The sequence below is a fragment of the Mobula hypostoma genome, chromosome 15 (genome assembly GCF_963921235.1).
Source record: "Mobula hypostoma chromosome 15, sMobHyp1.1, whole genome shotgun sequence".
Classification (NCBI taxonomy): domain Eukaryota; kingdom Metazoa; phylum Chordata; class Chondrichthyes; order Myliobatiformes; family Myliobatidae; genus Mobula; species Mobula hypostoma.
Window position 1 is genome coordinate 14584409 of NC_086111.1, and position 20297 is coordinate 14604705.

At 40.3% G+C, this 20297-nt stretch overlaps 1 protein-coding gene across 3 annotated transcripts in view; it reads left to right on the top strand.

The window, feature by feature from the left end:
* ip6k1 (inositol hexakisphosphate kinase 1) overlaps positions 1–19577 on the top strand; it is a 110702-nt gene extending 91125 nt beyond the window's left edge. For all 3 annotated transcript variants that reach the window (XM_063067758.1, XM_063067760.1, XM_063067759.1), the window contains 2 exons: positions 1523–1698; positions 14736–19577. In XM_063067758.1, the coding sequence (XP_062923828.1) occupies positions 1523–1698; positions 14736–15242 (683 nt within the window). In that variant the 3' untranslated portion in view covers positions 15243–19577. The remainder of the gene's footprint in view (positions 1–1522; positions 1699–14735) is intronic.
* Positions 19578–20297: the final 720 nt, after the last annotated feature.

The window sequence follows — 20297 nt, forward strand, 5'->3', positions numbered from 1 at the left end:
CTTTGTATATTATGCCCATTTCGGTTACAGAAATTTACGTTTATAGAATTCACAAATCATTCTCCAAAAAATTGAAGTACAGAATAAAATTCAGCCTTATAGAACTTATCGGGGGTGGGGGGATATAAATATAAAAGTTGTTTTTAGCTCTCATTTCTTGACGTGTACCAATGATGCTGCTTCACATTACAGAATATTGTTATACTATTTTCTAGGAAGCCTCCTGTCCCTCCGCCACCAATGTTGACGGTCATCTGTATATAACCAATATTCTATTCTTTGCTTCTTTGGACGAACCAGAAGGGTCAGACCAGTTACGCTCACAGATCTCAATTTTGCATATGACATAGTCCTGCTCTCTGACCAGATGGAGGAAGCGCAGCAGTTACTGACAAATGTGGAAATTGAGTGCAATAAAGTTGGACTTCACCTAAACGCTAAAAAGACAGAGTACATGGGGTATAATTGCGACAAAGGTACTCTCAAGACCATAAAAAATGATACCATTAAGAAAGTCTTTGACTTCAAGTATCTCAGGTCAAGAATGATGAGTTCGGAGAAGGACACAAAGATACGGAAGGTGCTGGCGTGGAGGGCTATGAACGACATGAGGGAAATCTGGAAGTCGAACCTGACCAGAGTGCTTAAAAAGAGGATCTTCATAGCTGTCATAAAGTCCATTCTCACATACGGATGCAAGACGTGGACACCAAGACTATATGAAAGTCTCTAGATGGTTGCTATACACGAATGCTCCAGATGGCTCTTGATGTGAGTTGGCAACAGCACATGATGAGCGTTGAGCTCTGTGACGACCTACCGATGCTCAACACTAACATCAAGGCGAGAAGACTGCAACTAGCAGGGCACTGTCTATGCCACCCCGAGCTACCTGCCAACCTAGTCATCATATGGGAGCCCAAGCTTGGGAGGGTGAACCCTAGCCGCCCTCCCAAGACTATGGTCAACATGCTCCTAGAAGACAGCGGCGTGGCTAATGTAGATGAACTGAACACACTGATGAGGGAGAGGGAGAATTGGAGAGTCTGTCATTGTGCCCGACGCTGGCCCCCTAGGCCTGAGTCAACGTGGTATTAGTAGTGATTCTTTATTCCGAAGTAGATAACCTTGAACTTCCCCACATCATATTCTATCACGTAGTCTTGCCCATTTGGTTAACCTGTCTTTTTGTAAATTCTTTATGATTGCATTTTTTTCCCGAAACTTTCAGTGTAACTTACAAATGAATTTTTAAAAATATTTGTTGTCCCTGAAGATCAGATGAGTTTATATATCATAACGTTTGTACTAAGATAGAAATAGTTTCCAGTTCCTCTGGGATCAGTTCAGGAATAAAAGTTCAGGGTTGCTACTTGTAGCTTGATGTTTTAAAAACAGACTTAAGCCTAATTTTTTGGTTGATGAGTAGTATACTAATAAGAAACATGTTTTGGGATATCTTGTAATAGAATAAGTTCAAAATTCTTTGCCAGAGATTTTCCTTGACAAAGCTACCTCCTAGAGTTTCTGCTGTTGGAGAATGTGGTTCATCACTTTGGGTATCCTTGTATTCTTGATCTAAAGATGGGGACCAGGCAGCATGGAGATGATGCATCCGAGGAAAAAGCAGCACGTCAGATAAAGAAGTGTGAACTGAGCACATCAGGAGCACTGGGTGTGCGAGTCTGTGGGATGCAGGTTAGTGACTGATTTAAGCTTTAAAATCTCTGCCATTCAGTTCAACCTAGTCTTCTCAAGCAAGGTGATTTTTTAAAAAAAATCTGTACTAAAAAGAATTTTAACTACTGTAGTCGTTCTTTTTGTTCCCACAGTCTTCCAAACAGATCCAAATTATCATGTTATTCAAGGAGACCAAAACCTGAAAGAATTTCCCACATTGGAACTTAATTTTGGTCCCAGTGGGGATGGGTGAGAAAGCCATTCAAATTTGATGTAGAATCCTGCTATTGAATTGATTTCATTATTCACAAAATGGACACATTTCGTGCATTTTGCTTCAGTTGAAAACCTGAGGGTCGGACACCTGGCCTAAGAATAAGAAGAGCCAATTACTTAAGGGAGTTGCAACAGATTTGATTGGGGTGGAGACTGCTGGGGAAAAGATATGCCAAATGAGGTACTGCAGAGTTTTGTTGTTCAGACCTCTGCCATCTTTCTTTACTTCTTGGCAAATTAAGATAGTTATCAATGCAAACTTATCAAATCTGCACGTTCTACTAAAAAAAGTGAACTTAATTTTCAGCTCACTCATGACTTGACTTCAGCATCAATTTCCTGCCCTATACTAATGTTCTTGTGATTCCTCTAATATCTAGAAGCATATTCTCTATTTTGACTACAGTAATTGATAACTTTGTCCCTTTGTGTAAAGAATTACAAAAACTCTCTCCTAATCTCATATCTAAATGGCCAACTCCTTATTTTGAGATTGTGACCTCTGGTACCTGTGTTTGCAATATGAGCCCTTCATTACAACCCTGGAAGCCGTCTGGTGAATCTTCGCTGCACTTCTAGAAACATAGAAAACCTACAGCACCTTCAGCCCACAAAGCTGCGCCAAACATATCCTTACCTTTAGAAATTACCTAGGGTTACCCAAAGCCCTCTATTTTTCTGCGCTCCATGTACCTGTCCAGGAGTCTCTTAAAAGACCCTATCATTTCCACTTCCACCATTGTCACCAGCAGCCCATTCCACGCACTCACCACTCTCTGTGTAAAAAAAAAACAACAACTTACACTTACCCCTGACATCTCCTCTGTGCCTGCTTCCAAGCACCTTAAAACTGTGCCCTCTCACGCTAGCTGTTTCAGCCCTGGGAAAAAGCCTCTGACTATCTGCACGATTAATGCCCCTCATCATCTTATACTCCTCTATCAAGTCACCCCTCATCCTCCGTCGCTCTAAGAAAAAAAGGCCGAGTTCACTCAACCTATTCTTATGAGGCATGCTCCCCAGTCCAGGTAACATCCTTGTAAATCTCCTCTGCACCCTTTCTATGTTTTCCACATCCTTCCTGTAGTGAGGCGACCAGAACTGAGCACAGTACTCCAAGTGGGGTCTGACCAGGGTCCTATACAGCTGCAACATTACCTCTCGGCTCCTAAACTCAATCCCACAATGGGTAAAGGCCAATGCACCGTATGCCGCCTTAACCACAGAGTCAACCTGCGCAGCAGCTTTGAGTGTCTTATGGACAGGGATCTCAAGATCCCTTGGATCCTCCACACTGTCAAGAGTCTTACCATTAATGCTATATTCTACCATCATATTTAACCTACCAAAATGAACTACCTCGCACTTACCTGGGTTGAACTCCATCTGCCACTTCTCAGCCCAGTTTTGCATCCTATCAATGTCCCACTGTAACCTCAGACAGCCCTCCACACTATCCACAACACCTCCAACCTTTGTCATCAGCAAATTTACTAACCCATCCCTCGACTTCTTCATCCAGGTCATTTATAAAAATCACAAAGAGTAGGGGTCCCAGAACAGATCCCTGAGGCTCACCACTTGTCGCCGACCTCCATGCAGAATATGACCTGTCTACAACCACTCTTTGCCTTCAGTGGGCAAGCCAGTTCTGAATCCACAAAGCAGTGTCCCCTTGGATCCCATGCCTTCTTACTTTCTCAATAAGCCTTGCATGGGGTATCTTGTCAAATGCCTTGCTGAATCCATATACACTACATCTACTGCTCTGCCTTCATCAATGTGTTTAGTCACATCCTCAAAAAATTCAATCAGGCTTGTCAGGCATAACCTGTCTTTGACAAAGCCATGCTGACTATTCCTAATCATATTATGACTCTCCAAATGTTCATAAATCCTGCCCCTCAGGATCACCTTCATCAACTTAACAACCACTGAAGTAAGGCTCATTGGTCTATAATTTCCTGGGCTATCTCTACTCCCTTTCTTGAATAATGGAAAAACATCTGCAACCCTCCTATCCTCTGGAATCTCTCCCGTCCCCATTGATGATGCAAAGATCATCGCCAGAGGCTCAGCAATCTCCTCCCTTAACTCCCACAGTAGCCTGGGGTACATCTCGTCCAGTCCCGGTGACTTATCCAACTTGACGCTTTCCAAAAACTTCAGCACATCCTCTTTCTTAATGTCTATATGCTCAAGCTTTTCAATCCACTGTAAGTCATCTCTACAATCGCTAAGATCCTTTTTTGTAGTGAATACTGAAGCAAAGTATTCATTAAGTACCTCTGCTATCTCCTCCAGTTCCATACACACTTTTCCACTGTCACATTTGATTGGTCCTATTCTCTCGCGTCTTATCCTCTTGTTCTTAACATACTTGTAGAATGCCTTGGGGTTTTCCTTAATCCTGTCCACCAAGGCCTTCTCATGGCCCCTTCGGGCTCTCCTAATTTCATTCTTAAACTTCTTCCTGCTAGCCTTGTAATCTTCTAGATCTCTATCATTACCTAGCTTTTTTAAACCTTTCGTAAGCTCTTCTTTTCTTCTTGACTAGATTTACCACAGTCTTTGTACACCACGGTTCCTGTACCCTACCATCCTTACCCTGTCTCATTGGAATGTACCTATGCAGAACTCCACACAAATATCCCCTGAACATTTGCCACATACCTTCCGTACATTTCTCTGAGAACATCTGTTCCCAATTTATCCTTCCAAGTTTCTGCCTGATAACCTCAAATTTCCCCTTACTCCAATTAAACGTTTTCCTAATTCGTCTGTTCCTATCCCTCTCCAATTCTATGAAAGTATTTCATTTCTTTGGCAGTGAACAATAACAGGTGTGGTCTCACCAAGGCACTGTGTAATTGTCGGAAGGTATTTTTACTGTCATCCTCAAATCCTTTTGCAATAATGGCCAATATATAATTTGTCTTCTGTATTACTTGATGTAACTTAGATTTCAGTAATTTACGTACAAGAGCATCCACTCTATCTCCCTGAATGTCAACTCTTAGACATGTAAACATGACTCAGTAGTTCTGTATTTTTCTGCCAATGATGACTGCACTTTTCCACGTTGTTTTCATCTGCTATGTTGTTGCCAAGGATTCAACCCATCTATTCCCCTCAAAGCCTCTTTGCATCCTTATCACTCTGACCCCATTTAGTTTTGTGCCATCAGTAACCCCGGGAATGTTTTATTTGTTGCCCTCTGCCAAATTATTGATATCAGTGGTTGGGACCCAAGCACCAATCCCTATCCAAAGCTGTACCATCCTGCATGTTCTTGTTTGTTTCTCTTTTCTTTCTGTTAACAATTTTCAATCTGTGCTAAAATAATTGCCCTCAATTCCATATGCTGTAATGTCATTCACCAAGCTATAAATATAGGATCTTAGAGAAATTTTGTGAAGGTACAAAGCCACTACATCAGGTGATTTCCATTAAGAATATAGAAAAGTACAGCACAGAAACAGGCTATTTAGCCCATGATATCTGGTGACCATGATGCCAAATTAAATTAATTGCATCTACTTGCACATGATCCATATCCCTCTAAGACCTGCCTCTTCATGTGTCTGTCTATGTGCCTCTTAAATGTCACTATTGTATGAGTGTCCATCACCATCCTTAGCAGTGCATTCCAGACATCTGCCATCTCAGAGTCGAAATAAAACTTGCCTCATACCTTACTTTATTTAAACTTTCCCCTCTTACTTTAAACTTATGTCCTCTAGCATTTGACATTTCCATGTACCCAGTGAGTGTGAATTTTATACTCAAACCCATCCAATGAAGGCGAGCCTCTCATTTTATAATCTTCGATCAGGAATCCTCTCAGACTCTTTTAAATCTTTTTATTGAATAAGTATACAAAAAGGTAAACCATATAAACATTAATACAATGTTAAAATATAATAAAATTCCAGAAGGTATCAATACCAAAAAAAATACTACAAACAATGTAATTTAAACATAAAAAACCAAGATAACATAATAGTATACTAAATTTTATATATATATCAATGGAAAAAAAAGAAAAAAAAAACCCCCAAAAAAACCCACCGTGCAACTAACTCAAAGCAAAGCAATGGGCTAACTTGAAACCAAACAGAGTTAAACTTAAAATCACGTCCTCAATCCCGACCTCCATTAAAAACAGTGAAAAAAAACAAGAAGGGTATGTATTACATTAAATGAAAGTATCGAATAAAAGGTCCCCAAATCTGTTCAAATTTAAATGAAGAATCATAAAGGTTACTTCTAATTTTCTCCAGATTCAAACATAAAATCGTCTGAGAGAACCAAAAAAAGGTAGTTGGAGCATTAAGCTCTTTCCAATGTTGTAAAATACATCTTTTCGCCATTAAAGTAAGAAATGCGATCATTCTACGGGCTGAAGGGGAAAGATTACTAGAAATTTTGGGTAGTCCAAAGATAGCAGTAATAGGGTGAGGAGAGATATCTATATTTAATACCTTAGAAATAATATTAAAAATATCTCTCCAAAAAGTTTCCAAAGTAGGACAAGACCAAAACATATGAGTTAAAGAGGCTATCTGCCCCGAACATCTATCACAGAAAGGATTAATATGCGAGTAAAAACGCGCTAACTTATCTTTGGACATATGTGCTCTATGAACCACTTTAAATTGAATTAGGGAATGTTTAGCACAAATAGAGGAAGTATTAACTAATTGTAAAATCTGCCCCCAATCATCCACAGAAATGGTAAGCCCCAATTCCTGTTCCCAATCTACCCTAATCTTATCAAATGGAGCTTTCCTAAGTTTCATAATAATATTATAAATCATAGCCGATGCACCTTTCTGACATGGATTGAGGTTAATTATCGAATCTAAAATATATGTAGGAGGAAGCATTGGAAAGGAAGAAAGTATAGTACTTAGGAAATTTCTAACTTGTAAATATCTAAAAAAATGTATTCTTGATAAGTTATATTTATTAGATAATTGTTCAAAAGACATAAGGGAACCATCTAAAAATAAATCCAAAAACCGTAAAATACCCTTAGTCTTCCAAGTTTGAAAAGCGCGATCCGTAAAAGAGGGAGGAAAAAATGTTACCTAAAATAGGAATCGCTAACCCGAATTGATTAAGATCAAAAAATTTTCTGAATTGAAACCAAATGCGCAAAGCATATTTAACTATCGGGTTAAAGACCTGCTTAAGGCGTTTCGAATCAAAAGGGAGAGAGGAACCTAAAATAGAGCCAAGTGTATAACCCTGAACAGATTGTAGTTCCAATGCTACCCATTTAGGAATAGATAGTATATCCTGATCAAGTAACCAAAATTTCATATGTCGAATATTAATAGCCCAATAATAGAATCTAAAGTTAGGTAATGCAAAACCTCCATCTCTCTTAGCTTTCTGTAAATGTATTTTACCCAGTCTCGGATTCTTATTCTGCCAAATAAATGAAGAAAGTTTAGAGTCAACTTTATCAAAGAAAGATTTTGGAACAAAAATTGGTAATGCCTGAAACACATATAAAAATTTTGGCAAAAAAAACATCTTAACTGCATTAATACGACCAATCAAAGTTAAATATAAGGGAAACCATTTAGATGAAAGTTGAGTAATATGGTCTATTAATGGTAAAAAGTTAATCTTAAATAAATCTTTATATTTACAAGTAATTTTAATCCCAAGATAAGAAAAATAATTATCAATCAATTTAAATGGAAATTTATAATATAAGGGAAGATGTTTATTAATCGGAAAGAGTTCACTCTTACTAAGATTTAATTTATAACCTGAAAAAAAACCAAATTGTGCTAATAACTCTAAAACAGCAGGAATGGATTTCTCAGGATTAGAAATATATAACAGTAAATCATCAGCATAGAGTGATAATTTATGGGACTTTAATCCCCGAGTTATCCCAGTAATATTTGAAGATTCTCGAATGGCAATTGCAAGAGGTTCTAATGCAATATCAAATAATAGGGGACTAAGAGGACAGCCTTGTCGAGTACCTCGAAAGAGAGGAAAAAAAGGTGAGTTTAAAGAGTTAGTACGGACCGAGGCTACAGGGGAATGATATAACAGTTTAATCCAGGATATAAATTTCAAGCTAAAATTAAACATTTCAAGCACCTTAACTAAATAGGGCCATTCTACTCTATCAAAAGCTTTCTCGGCGTCTAAAGAAATAACACACTCAGGAACATTTTGTGAGGGAGTATAAACAATATTTAACAATGTACGAATATTATAAAAAGAGTAACGACCTTTAATAAAACCCGTTTGGTCTTCCGAAATAATAGAAGGAAGTACTTTTTCTAGTCTATTTGCTAATAACTTAGAAAGGAATCCTCTCAGACTCTGACATTCCAGAGAAAGCTATCCAAGTTTCTCTAACCTCTTCTTAAGCTAGGCCACATCTTGGGGAACCTGTTCTTCACCTTCTCCAAAGCCTGGATATCTTTTCTGTAATACGGCAACCAGAACAGTGCACAATACTACGAATTTGGCTGAACCATATTTTTATACAGCTCCAACATGACTTCCTGACTTTTATAACTCATACCCCATCCAATGAAGGTAAGCGTACTGTATGCCTTTACCATCCTATCTACTGTTGCTACTTTGATGGAGCATGGACTTGCACCCCAAGATTGCTCTGTACATCAGTACTCCTAAAGGTCCTGCTATTTACTGTATATGTCCCCTTAACATCTGACCTCCCACAGTGCATTCCCTTATATTTATCTGGTTTAAACTCTGTCTGTCATTTCTCCACCTACAGACCTGTTACATTCTTTGACAACCTTCATAATCAACAACTCCTCCAATTTTCCTTCATCTAATCTGCTAATTTCATCTCTGAAGAACTCAATAGATTGTTCAAACCTGATTTCCTTAAGTCAGTGTTGACTCTGAGTCACTTCTACCTTTTCTAATTATATCTGTTCTTTAACATCAATTACAGCATTTTCTCAGCTACCAATATCTGGTGAATATGTGGTCGTTCTCCATTTTCCCTGCTCTTTGTTCCTCAAATAGTCGGTCACTTTTACTATCCTCCAATCTGCCAGAAAGAGCAATTTGTTATTTGAATGAAAATTGCAGCATGCTGCTGTGCAGAGGGACTTTGGAGTGCTTGTGCATAAATCACAAAAGTTTGGTTTGCAGGTGCAGCAAGCTATGAGGAAAGCAAATGGATTGTTGGCCTTCATTGCTAGGGGGATTGAATTTAAGAGCAGGGAGGTTATGCTGCAACTATACAGGGTACTGGTGAGGCCACACCTGGAGAACTGCATGCAGTTCTGGTTTCCTTGAGGAAGGGTATACTGGCTTTGGGGGCGGTGCAGATGATGTTCACCAGGTTGATTCCAGAGATGAGGGGGTTAGATTATGAGGAGGGATTGAGTTGCCTGGGACTGTACTTGCTGGAATTCAGAAGAATGAGAGGAGATCTTATAGAAACATAAGATTATGAAAGGGATAGATAAGATAGAGGAAAGTTGTTTCCACTGGTAGGTGAGATTAGAACTAGGGCACATGGCTTCAAGATTTGGAAGAGCAGATTTTGGATGGAGATCAGGAGGAACTACTTTTCTCAGAATGGTGAATCTGTGGAATTCTCTGCCCAATGAAGCGGTGGAGGCTACCTCACTAAACATATTTAAGCAACACACATCAAAGTTGCTGGTGAACGCAGCAGGCCAAGCAGCATCTATAGGAAGAGGTGCAGTCGACGTTTCAGGCCGAGACCCTTCGTCAGGACTAACTGAAGGAAGAGTGAGTAAGGGATTTGAAAGCTGGAGGGGGAGGGGGAGATGCAAAATGATAGGAGAAGACAGGAGGGGGAGGGATAGAGCCGAGAGCTGGACAGGTGATAGGCAAAAGGGGATACGAGAGGATCATGGGACAGGAGGTCCGGGAAGAAAGACGGGGAGGGGGGTGACCCAGAGGATGGGCAAGAGGTATATTCAGAGGGACAGAGGGAGAAAAAGGAGAGTGAGAGAAAGAATGTGTGCATAAAAATGAGTAACAGATGGGGTACGAAGGGGAGGTGGGGCCTAGCGGAAGTTAGAGAAGTCAATGTTCATGCCATCAGGTTGGAGGCTACCCAGACGGAATATAAGGTGTTGTTCCTCCAACCTGAGTGTGGCTTCATCTTTACAGTAGAGGAGGCCGTGGATAGACATGTCAGAATGGGAATGGGATGTGGAATTAAAATGTGTGGCCACTGGGAGATCCTGCTTTCTCTGGCGGACAGAGTGTAGATGTTCAGCAAAGCGGTCTCCCAGTCTGCGTCGGGTCTCACCAATATATAAAAGGCCACATCGGGAGCACCGGATGCAGTATATCACCCCAGTCGACTCACAGGTGAAGTGATGCCTCACCTGGAAGGACTGTTTGGGGCCCTGAATGGTGGTAAGGGAGGAAGTGTAAGGGCATGTGTAGCACTTGTTCCGCTTACACGGATAAGTGCCAGGAGGGAGATCAGTGGGGAGGGATGGGGGGGACGAATGGACAAGGGAGTTGTGTAGGGAGCGATCCCTGCGGAATGCAGAGGGGGGGGAGGGAAAGATGTGCTTAGTGGTGGGATCCCGTTGGAGGTGGCGGAAGTTACGGAGAATAATATGTTGGACCCGGAGGCTGGTGGGGTGGTAGGTGAGGACCAGGGGAACCCTATTCCTAGTGGGGTGGTGGGAGGATGGAGTGAGAGCAGATGTACGTGAAATGGGGGAGATGCGTTTAAGAGCAGAGTTGATAGTGGAGGAAGGGAAGCCCCTCTCTTTAAAAAATGAAGACATATTTAAGACAAGGTTACATAGATTTTTGCATAGGGGAATTGAGGGCTACGGGGAAAAGGCAGGTGGGTGGAGATGAGTCCTTGGCCAGATCAGCCATGAATGGTAGAACAGGCTTGACGGACTAGATGGCCTACTCCTACTCTGTATGACCAGATGGCCTATTCATACTCCGATCATGTTTGCTGTTGTGTGCTGGGGCAGCAGGCTGAGGGTAGCAGACACCAACAGAATCAACAAACTCATTCGTAAGGTCAGTGATGTTGTGGGGATGGAACTGGACTCTCTGACAGTGGTGTCTGAAAAGAGGATGCTGTCCAAGTTGCACGCCATCTTGGACAATGTCTCCCATGCACTACATAATGTACTGGCTGGGCACAGGAATACATTCAGCCAGAGACTCATTCCACCGAGATGCAACACAGAGCGTCATAGGAAGTCATTCCTGCCTGTGGCCATCAAACTTCACAACTCCTCCCTTGGAGGGTCAGACACCTGAGCCAATAGGCTGGTCCTGGACTTATTTCCTGACATAATTTACATATTACTATTTAATTATTTATGGTTTTATTACTATTTAATTATGGTGCAACTGTAACGAAAACCAATTTCCCCCAAGATCAATAAAGTATGACTATTATTTCTTATGTTCTTATGAGAATCATTCTAGAATCGGTGCTGTATGAGGGTCTGGGAGGCTGTCATAGTTTGGGATGCTATGTTTAAAAACTGAGATTGTTCAGGCAACAGCTGGCATTGTGAGAAATTGGGCCCAATTTGCAACAAATATACATTGCTTTTAAGGCTTAAAGACAAAACAGTAAAAATATTCCAACCATGATTTAGAGTATTAAATCTTAAGGAAAAAGGTTATAAAATGATTGGAAGTCTCAGAATTCGATAACAGATGATCAATAATTTGATAAAGGAAAAGGATATGAGAATAAACTAGCAACAAACCAAAAACAGACTAAAAGCTCTCATGGGAATGTAGATCATCAAGGTGAAATATGGGTTCCTTATGCAAATGGGAAAATTTATAGCAGGGATATGTAAATAGCAGAGGAATTAAATACTTGTCTTCAGATAGGACACAAAAGTCCTGCCAGAACTGGAGTCCTGGAGAGTTGACAGTGCAGTACAAATGTGCAAGTGGTGTAGAAATCTGAAATAAAAACAGAAAATACTGAAACATTTAGCAGATGAGGTAGCATCTGCAGAGAGAGATATAGTTAATGTTTCCAGTGTGACCATTCTCATAAAGAGTCTTAGACCTGGAGCATCAACTATATTTCTCATATATGGATAAGAGTGACTGCAATTGACAATATAATTAAACACCACTTATCCTACTCATTCCATCTGGAGTTTGTGGAAATGTATCTCTGCACAGCTGAGGTCCATGAAGAAAAAATCAAAGGGGACGTTTGACAGGCATTTTTGTTCTGTACCTGACCAGCCAGATTGTAGTTTGCATCCAATTCGGTAATTAATGCAGAAATGACACAGCTAAGAAAAAGTGTACTGTCTTTTAAGTGATAGCTACCTTCCACACTCACTAACACCTCTGTGTTATTGCCTCTGCCTTCACTGATATTCCAGCTACCTTACTTTGTCTGTCCGTCCTAATTTATACAGAATGATATTGCACAGGAAACAGTGTTTGAAAAATGGATCCGATTTATTATCACTGGCATGTGATGTGAAATTTGTTAACTTAGTAGCAGCAGTTCAATGCAATACATAACATAGAAGAAAAAAAAATAAATAAGTAAATCTTGCTCAGTATACATTATGCAGAATACGTTTATTGAATAGATCAAAAATCGTGCAAAAAAAAAAAGCAGAAAAAAGTGAGGTTGAAGCTTTGGATACTATGTCCATTTAGGAATCGGATGGCAGAGGGGAAGAAGTTGTTCCTAAATCGCTGAGTGTGTGCCTTCAGGCTTCTGTACCTCCTTCAGTGAGAAAAGTGAGAAACAGTGAGAAAAGGGCATGCCCTGGGTGCTGGAGGTCCTTAATAATGGACACTGCTTTTCTGAGACAATGCTCCCTGAAGATATCCTGAGTAGGCTAGTGCCCAAGATGGAGCCGACTAAATTTACAACCCTCTGCAGCTTTCGGTCCTGTGCAGTAGCCCCCCCCACCTCCATACCAGACAGTGATGCAGTCTGCTTCATGTTGCTCCATCATCCTCTGCCCATTGCAGGCAAATACTTCCCTGAAATGTTCCCATTTGCAGCAAACCATTAAATTTGCTTCCACCTTTGTTTAAGGCATGTGTTCCAGGTAATTCTAAGTTGCACAAAAATATTTTCCCCTCATGACAGCAGTGAATCTTCTGATAATTCAACACCCGTCAAGGCACAATACCCCTCTTAGTAACCACCCTGTTACTGCCCGTGTCTCTACCAAATCTTAACCTTTGAAATGACAGCAGTGGAGACCATTCAGCCCATTGTGCTTTTGCATCCAAAAATGGAGCAATTCCCATTATTTATACTTATACTGCATGATTTTTTCAGTTCTTCATCTCATCCAAGTACCTTTTAGAGTGATTCAGGACTTCTGCTTCCATCATGTTTTCCAGTGGTTCGTCTCAGATCCATTCTTTGATTAAAATATTTCCTCAACTTCTTTTAATTTATCCACCAATTAATGTCTCCTAGTGGACACCTACTTTGCCAAAGTAAATACGTCTTTTCTGTTTCTCAGTCTCACACTCTTATAATTTTGTTCACCTCAATAAATCACCTTTTCTCCAAACAGCCCTGGTGTAGTTTAACTTTCTTAATAACTATAACTCAACGTCCTTGGAAGTCTCCCCTGTGGCTACTTTAATGTTGTAACATCCTTTCTATAGTGCATTGACCAAAACTGCCGAGAGCTCCATCTGTGATTCAGTTGGTGATTATTCTTACCATTCTGTTGGATGTTCTTCCAAATGCTCCCTTAACTAGTCAATTTATTTATCCCACTACCTTAAATGATCTATGCACATTGAGTTTCTTTCTTTGCACTGGATAGTATTCTTCTATTTATTGTTTATTCCTTTGTCGTGTTTGTCCTCCCCAGTTGGTAATTTCATGGTTCTCTAGTTAGAACTCTTTTTGATACTTCCATGCCCACCTCACCAGTCTGTTACTTCCTGCTGCCAAGAATTTGCTTCCTCACTTTTAGCTATGTTCCCTATTTTGGTATTATCAGCAAATATTCAAATCGGTTATAAATACTAAAACCAATAAATACTCTTAAGTTTTGTTTTCTTGTACTGAACCAATTTTTTTTCTTTGACTTGCAGTTTTTCCTTGGATCCCATTCCTGATTAATCTAGCTTACAGATTTCATCAAATGCCTTGCTGAAGTCTATTTGCAAGGTGCAGGTCTCAGTTGATGGACTCCTTTCTCATACCAATTGTGGAATTGCTCATTAGCTCCAACTTGCCTAATGCCAAGGAGGACTGGAAAATGATTAGAGTTTCTCTCCTCCTTTGCACTGTCATTCAAAGGAGGATTTGGATTGCATCTGCTACTTGTGCAGTTACTGCCCTAAACATTTCTTTATATAAAGTGCTTGCTTCCTCACTCAGCAACTATTTCCTAACAATATCACTTAACCTTGTAAGAACAGAAAGAACTGGAATTATTTCAGTAGGTCAGGTCAAAACTCGTTCATTGTTATGCCTCTGAAATTATCCCAACTAATTATAATCACCATAACTAACATTCTTCCCCACTCTTCTCCTTAAATCAGCAGAACTCCTAAAAATCATTGGAGTAAATTGTAATACTTTGCAGCTAATTTAGTTTTATGTTGTGAAATTTACAGCTGTGTATAATTTGCTGTCGTGGGAATTCACTCATCCTGGATGCAAGTGTTAAAATCAAATGTAGAGTATTTCAAGTTGCCAATAGTTTGTGCTGATAATTGGTCATCCTAAATGCCAAACTGAACAGTAATTTTTGTGTTTTTTTTTTCCCCAGGTATATCAGTTAGACTCAGGGCATTATGTGTGCAGGAACAAGTACTATGGTCGTAGCCTTTCCATTGAAGGGTTTGGGAATGCTCTGTATGAGTTCCTGCACAATGGCAGGTACCTGCGAAAAGACTTGTTTGATCCAATTCTGCAGAAACTTCGAAGTCTGAAGGGGGTTCTAGAGAAGCAGGCTTCTTATCGCTTCTACTCCAGCTCCTTACTGATCATCTATGATGGAAAGGAAGAGAAGCTGGAAACGCAGCAGAACTCTGCAGAGGTACTGAGCCAGGACAACATCCAGGAAGACAGCAGCTCCTTGCCATCTTCATCTTTCTCCTTGACCAGTACTGGTAACCTGCCCAAAATCGATGTGAGGATGATAGACTTTGCCCACAGTACATACAAGGGGTTCCGGGATGACCAAACTGTGCATGACGGCCCAGACCGAGGCTACATCTTTGGACTAGAGAATCTCATTAATATTCTAGAAAGGATTCAGCTTCAGAATCAGTAGCATATTCGATATCTTTCCTATTTCTTTATCTTTTACTCTGGGGAGGGGTGTGTCCTTCCCTCTTAAGCACACTTTGCTCATCATAGCGATGAAATAACATCGCAGAAAAAAAAACAACTCCTGTCAATTTCTGGCAGGTTATTAGACAAAAAAAGGAGTTTGTTGTTTGAGCTGTTTGTTATACCCCAGTGTATAAATAAAATTGTTATATAGTGGTGTGAAGCAGCACTGCCTGTATTGACACTAGTGCAAGGGAGCAATGCCATCGTCGAGTCCTGCAGTAGGGTTGCCTTGTGTGAGGGTGGCCACTCAGTACCAAAGTAGCAAGCAGGCCAGGTAATTCCTGTACAGTTCCCAAAGACTGAGGCTGCATGAATAGCTGTATATTTGTAAATGCTGGGACAAATTTCCTCATTTACGACCACCTGAATGTGAGAAAAGAACTCCATAATCTAGCACTCAGGTTCTTTAGCTGACAGGTGTGCGGGTTTGTTTCGTCTTTTACTTTTCCCTTGAATATATTATTCCCTTCTGTACCTTGCCAGGGGTTAATGTTTAATTTGCCTGTAATTTAATGCATAGAGCCTGTGGCTCACCTGCTTTTTCGAAGACGTTGCATGTTCTTCAGGAGACAGATCAGAGTAGCGTTCCAAGAGTTGGATCACGGACCAACATCATTTTACTGCAAAGGACTGTTTGTGTCACAATGTCAGAGCTTTACGGTGGTTATATAAATGTTCTAATGCAAGAGATTTTTGCTGACTGGCACAAACTTGTCAATACTGGTTACGTAAACAGACAAAAATAAACTCAATTCTGTTGCAGGTTTCCTGTGAATGGTACTGGGTGTGGTATAAATGTAGATATACTTACCATTGTTCATTACCACATGGAATTGACTTTCACCTGTTATTTGTGTAACTGTATTTATACATCTTGATGTTATAGAGGAGACATTTAGTCATTTGACAGAAAGCACATTGCCCTGTACCTTAATATAAAGCACTTATCTTGTCATCCTTTTGTTTAGAGTATGTTTATTTTATACATCATTGTGTACATATATTTCCAATATTTAATGAGTTGCAACAAATTTTGCTGTGTAATTTTTAAGACTGCTGTTATTGCTATATTATCCTAGATCTTTATTTTTGTCCTTGTACATGTTTCAGAGTCTAGATCCTGCCTTGCAGAATGCTGTCTATCCCCTTGCTGTGGCATATGCAAGAAAGTTGAGAGTGGGAGAGTGACAGTGGCTTGTTCCAGAATGAGGCATGGATTGGCTCAGCTCAATGCATAGCTCAGATTTGCTTCAATATTAAAGCCCTGATGGCTGACAGCTAACCACACTGCCCAAGTAGCTGAGGTGGGAGAGCATATTGTGAAACAAGTATGATGAAGATGGATAATTGCCTGCTTAAATTCTAGGCCGGTGAGTGTTTTGCCCTGAGTCCAGGGCAGGTTCAGACCTGTTTAAAATGTCTGTTGTACTCAATATCATTGTGTTTTGGACCTGCCTGCTTAGCTCTTTCCCATCATTGGGCTACTTCATGTCACCAAAGGGAAAGCTATGTTAATTTCACAATCTTATTTCTTGGGTTGCTTGTGACCAATGTTTTACTGCAAACTTCTGAGGCTCTGCCATTTGCTCGGGTTTGATAGGTTTCTACCTACATCCAATCTCATTGTAGGGTTATATTCTGTGATAGGGACTGAATTATCCCTTTGTATGGAGCGCAAGGATAATAGAACAGGTATGGATGAGGCTGCACCATTTGCTAGGGAGAGCTATGGACAGTTCTAAACAGTTCATACATTTTTGCTGACCTGTTTTACCTGATTTGAGCAGGTGATTCCTCTGGTGAATTCAGTAACTATGAGTTGGTCTCTTATGCTTGTGGTTAGAATGGAGCATGAGCCATGGACCATTATGTTGTAGATAACAACATGAAATATTAGCTTGAGTGTTTTACATCCTTGTACTTTGCCCTATAGACAGATTAGATGGTTTCCCATATTTTGCAAGCACATAATCAAAAGATTTGTCCTTTTGATGTTCAATAGAGAACATACTCCCCAGATTCTGAGATGTCTTTGAAGGCTCCTCAGCAACTCAACATGAATTTCAGTTTGTATTGAATGTTGACTCATAGATCCACTGGCCAAGGGCCTGAGTAGTTTGTCTTTCCTTGTGCCTGCCCCATATCAGAGTTTGTACTTTCCACAGGAATTAACACTCAGGAGCATAACTGTCATTATTGTAGTGCCTAGGTCAATTTGATAGAGCTGACAGAAAAGGCATGGTGACCCAATTTCAGGGAAAATGACACCGTCTCACCTCAGTGGAGCCCCAAATGAAGCAAGGAATAAAGGACACTTAATCCACTGCCCTCAAAATGTGTAACCCACTGCATTCAGCAGCAACACCGTATTCAGTACTGAGAAGAAAAAACACCCCTCTTACCTGTTTGGGATCTTTGTATGTGGTGATATGCTGGAAACTGTTTTGAAGTTAGGACTGAGCACTGATGCAGAGGGCTCAATTCATTGAGGCACAGGAAACCAAGGATCAAAAAGCTGGAAATGGGTGATAAAGTGGAGGGCATGGAAAAGAGCAAAGGTCCTTGAGTAGGCTACTGGTGATTTCTAAAACCTAGCACTGCTTTTTCAGTATATTTTACTTTCGGGTGTAACTGGATATGTCTGGGCCAGTGCAGCCACCAGAAGTTTGGTAATATTTGAGGCATCTTTGGGTTGTCTTGAGAAGCAGCTGCTGGTTGCTAATTGGCTGATAATTGGGACTCTTTTATTGTGCAGCATAGGAGAAGACAGGCACAACTTATTGGTAAGGTCATGATGCTAAGTTGCTACTTTGACCTGCTTTAGGAAAAATTACATTGTGTTGTTAAAATAGTGTTGCAATCCTCGGTACAGTTAGCACACAGACAACAATACATTGGTTCAGAAGCCTTACACAAATTTATATCTGGCAGGTGGATTTGAACAGGCCTGGAACCAAGTCATAGGCAGTGAATGAAATATGTTGGAATAGTTTAGCTTGTATGTTAGTTTAAATCATTTCTTTAAAAGAATTGCAAGTAAGCTGGAAGTGTTTGGCTTCTGAGCTGTGCCCACCTCTCTGATTTAGAAGCCATGTGTTATAGAAGGGAAAGCACGCAAGTGTTAACGTGGCATTGTACTCTACCAGAGCATGACGTATGAAATCCCCATCACCCCACAACCATCTTTTAAAAAAAATAAATTTTTCTTATCAGCTATTCTCTCAAGGAGGAAATGAAGTGTAGAAATACAACACAATAAGGCTTGATTTTGGAACAGTGTTGTGGAAAGCTGCCCTTTCTCATCCTGGAACGTTAAATATAGTTGTTCCAATTGCCAAAGAAGACCTGGTTATTTCAAGATTTGTAAGTGCCAGAGTTGATGTTTTGTGTGTCAGTGTGTGTGTATGTACCTAGCTGTAAGGTCTTTTGAGGCTTGCAGATATAATCATTGTGACAGTGCAGCCCAATCCAGGTATTCTGTCCAGCTCAGTTAGGTTTCTCAGACTTGGGTTTGTTTTCAGTTATTTCAAGCAAAAGTGACAAATGTAGAGAATCGAAGAGGTGGGAAGCACTGGTAGAATTTTGGGGTGCCTGGTTATTAATCATTTTCAAACCAGGTGGGTTTCAAAGTGCACTCAACTATTACTTGAAAGCTGATGTTTCCCCCCGGACTCTGCTGTCAAATGCATTTTCTCAATCAGTATGAAATGCACCTTTTGTGACATTGCAAAAGGTAACTTTCTCTTAATATTCACTGTTGTCCCTGGAGACTGACATTTAAATCACTGCACTGAGAAAAGGTGGGGCAAGCTGTAATATCTTTCCCTTTTTCTTTACCCAACTAAAACCTGAACCTGCCTAACAAGAAGGGATGCTGTTTTAATGTAATGCTCGCTGTCGGTAAGTGGAGAGAATGTGGGAAAGACAAGGTTCAAAACATTATTCTTGTCCCATAAAGTTGCTGAAGTTAAACAGGCTTCTGAAAGTCATGCTAAAACATTTGTTGATGTAGGGAAATGTTAATATTCTGCAACCCAAGGTAAAACTCCTTGATGCCAGCAAGGTATGGGATTTGTTTTATAACATGACTAATTTATTCAGTGTTTCTCTGGTTTATTTCGTTGTGTTTCTGTTGCGCGTCTATATCTTTAACGCTAATAAGCTATCTTCAGGAATCCTTGGGCATGAGCATACTGTATTCCTGTGATCTGTGTTTGATAGTATTACCTCCAAGTTGTCACTGATGAAATAAATACATTTAGGAGTCATATAATTCTGCTTGATCTTTCATTGGTTATTTTGTCCGGTAGACAGATAATTCCAGGAAAACACGGGTAATATATAGGTTCTGGCTAACAAATAACAAGTAATGTATGTGCAGCAAAAGCAATGTAATGACCATTTTAACATGGAATATAGCTTGATAGTCATGAGGAAGGACAGGAGATTAGGTAAACTCTTCTACACAGTCATTGAAACTAGTGATGTTCCATAGGTAGTTAGGAATGGGGTGTTGAGTGAGGAGGCTGCTGGTCTCTAGGTTCCAGTTGGGCCTAACCCTGGTATCACTGAGGTTCTAATCTTTCAGTGGGAGAGAAGGTTAAAGTACATTCACGTACACCATGTCAGTCCTGCCATTTTCACTTTATAAGAGTGGGAATTTCCTTGAGATATACAGTACTGTGCGAAAGCTTCAGGCACATATACAGTATATAGCCAGGGTGCTAATACTTCTGCATAGTACTGTAGTAATTGTATGTATTGCACTGTATTACTGCCACAAAAAAAATTTCATGATACAAGTGAGTGATTTTTTTTCTTAAACATAGGAGCAGAAATTGGGCCATTTGTCCCATCAAGTCCGCTCCACCATTCAATCAAGGCTGATCCTTTTCTCTTACCCCCCCACCCCCGCAGCCCCATTCCCCAGCCTTCTCCCCATAACCTTTGATGCCATGTCCAATGAAGAACCTATCAAGCTCTGCCTTAAATA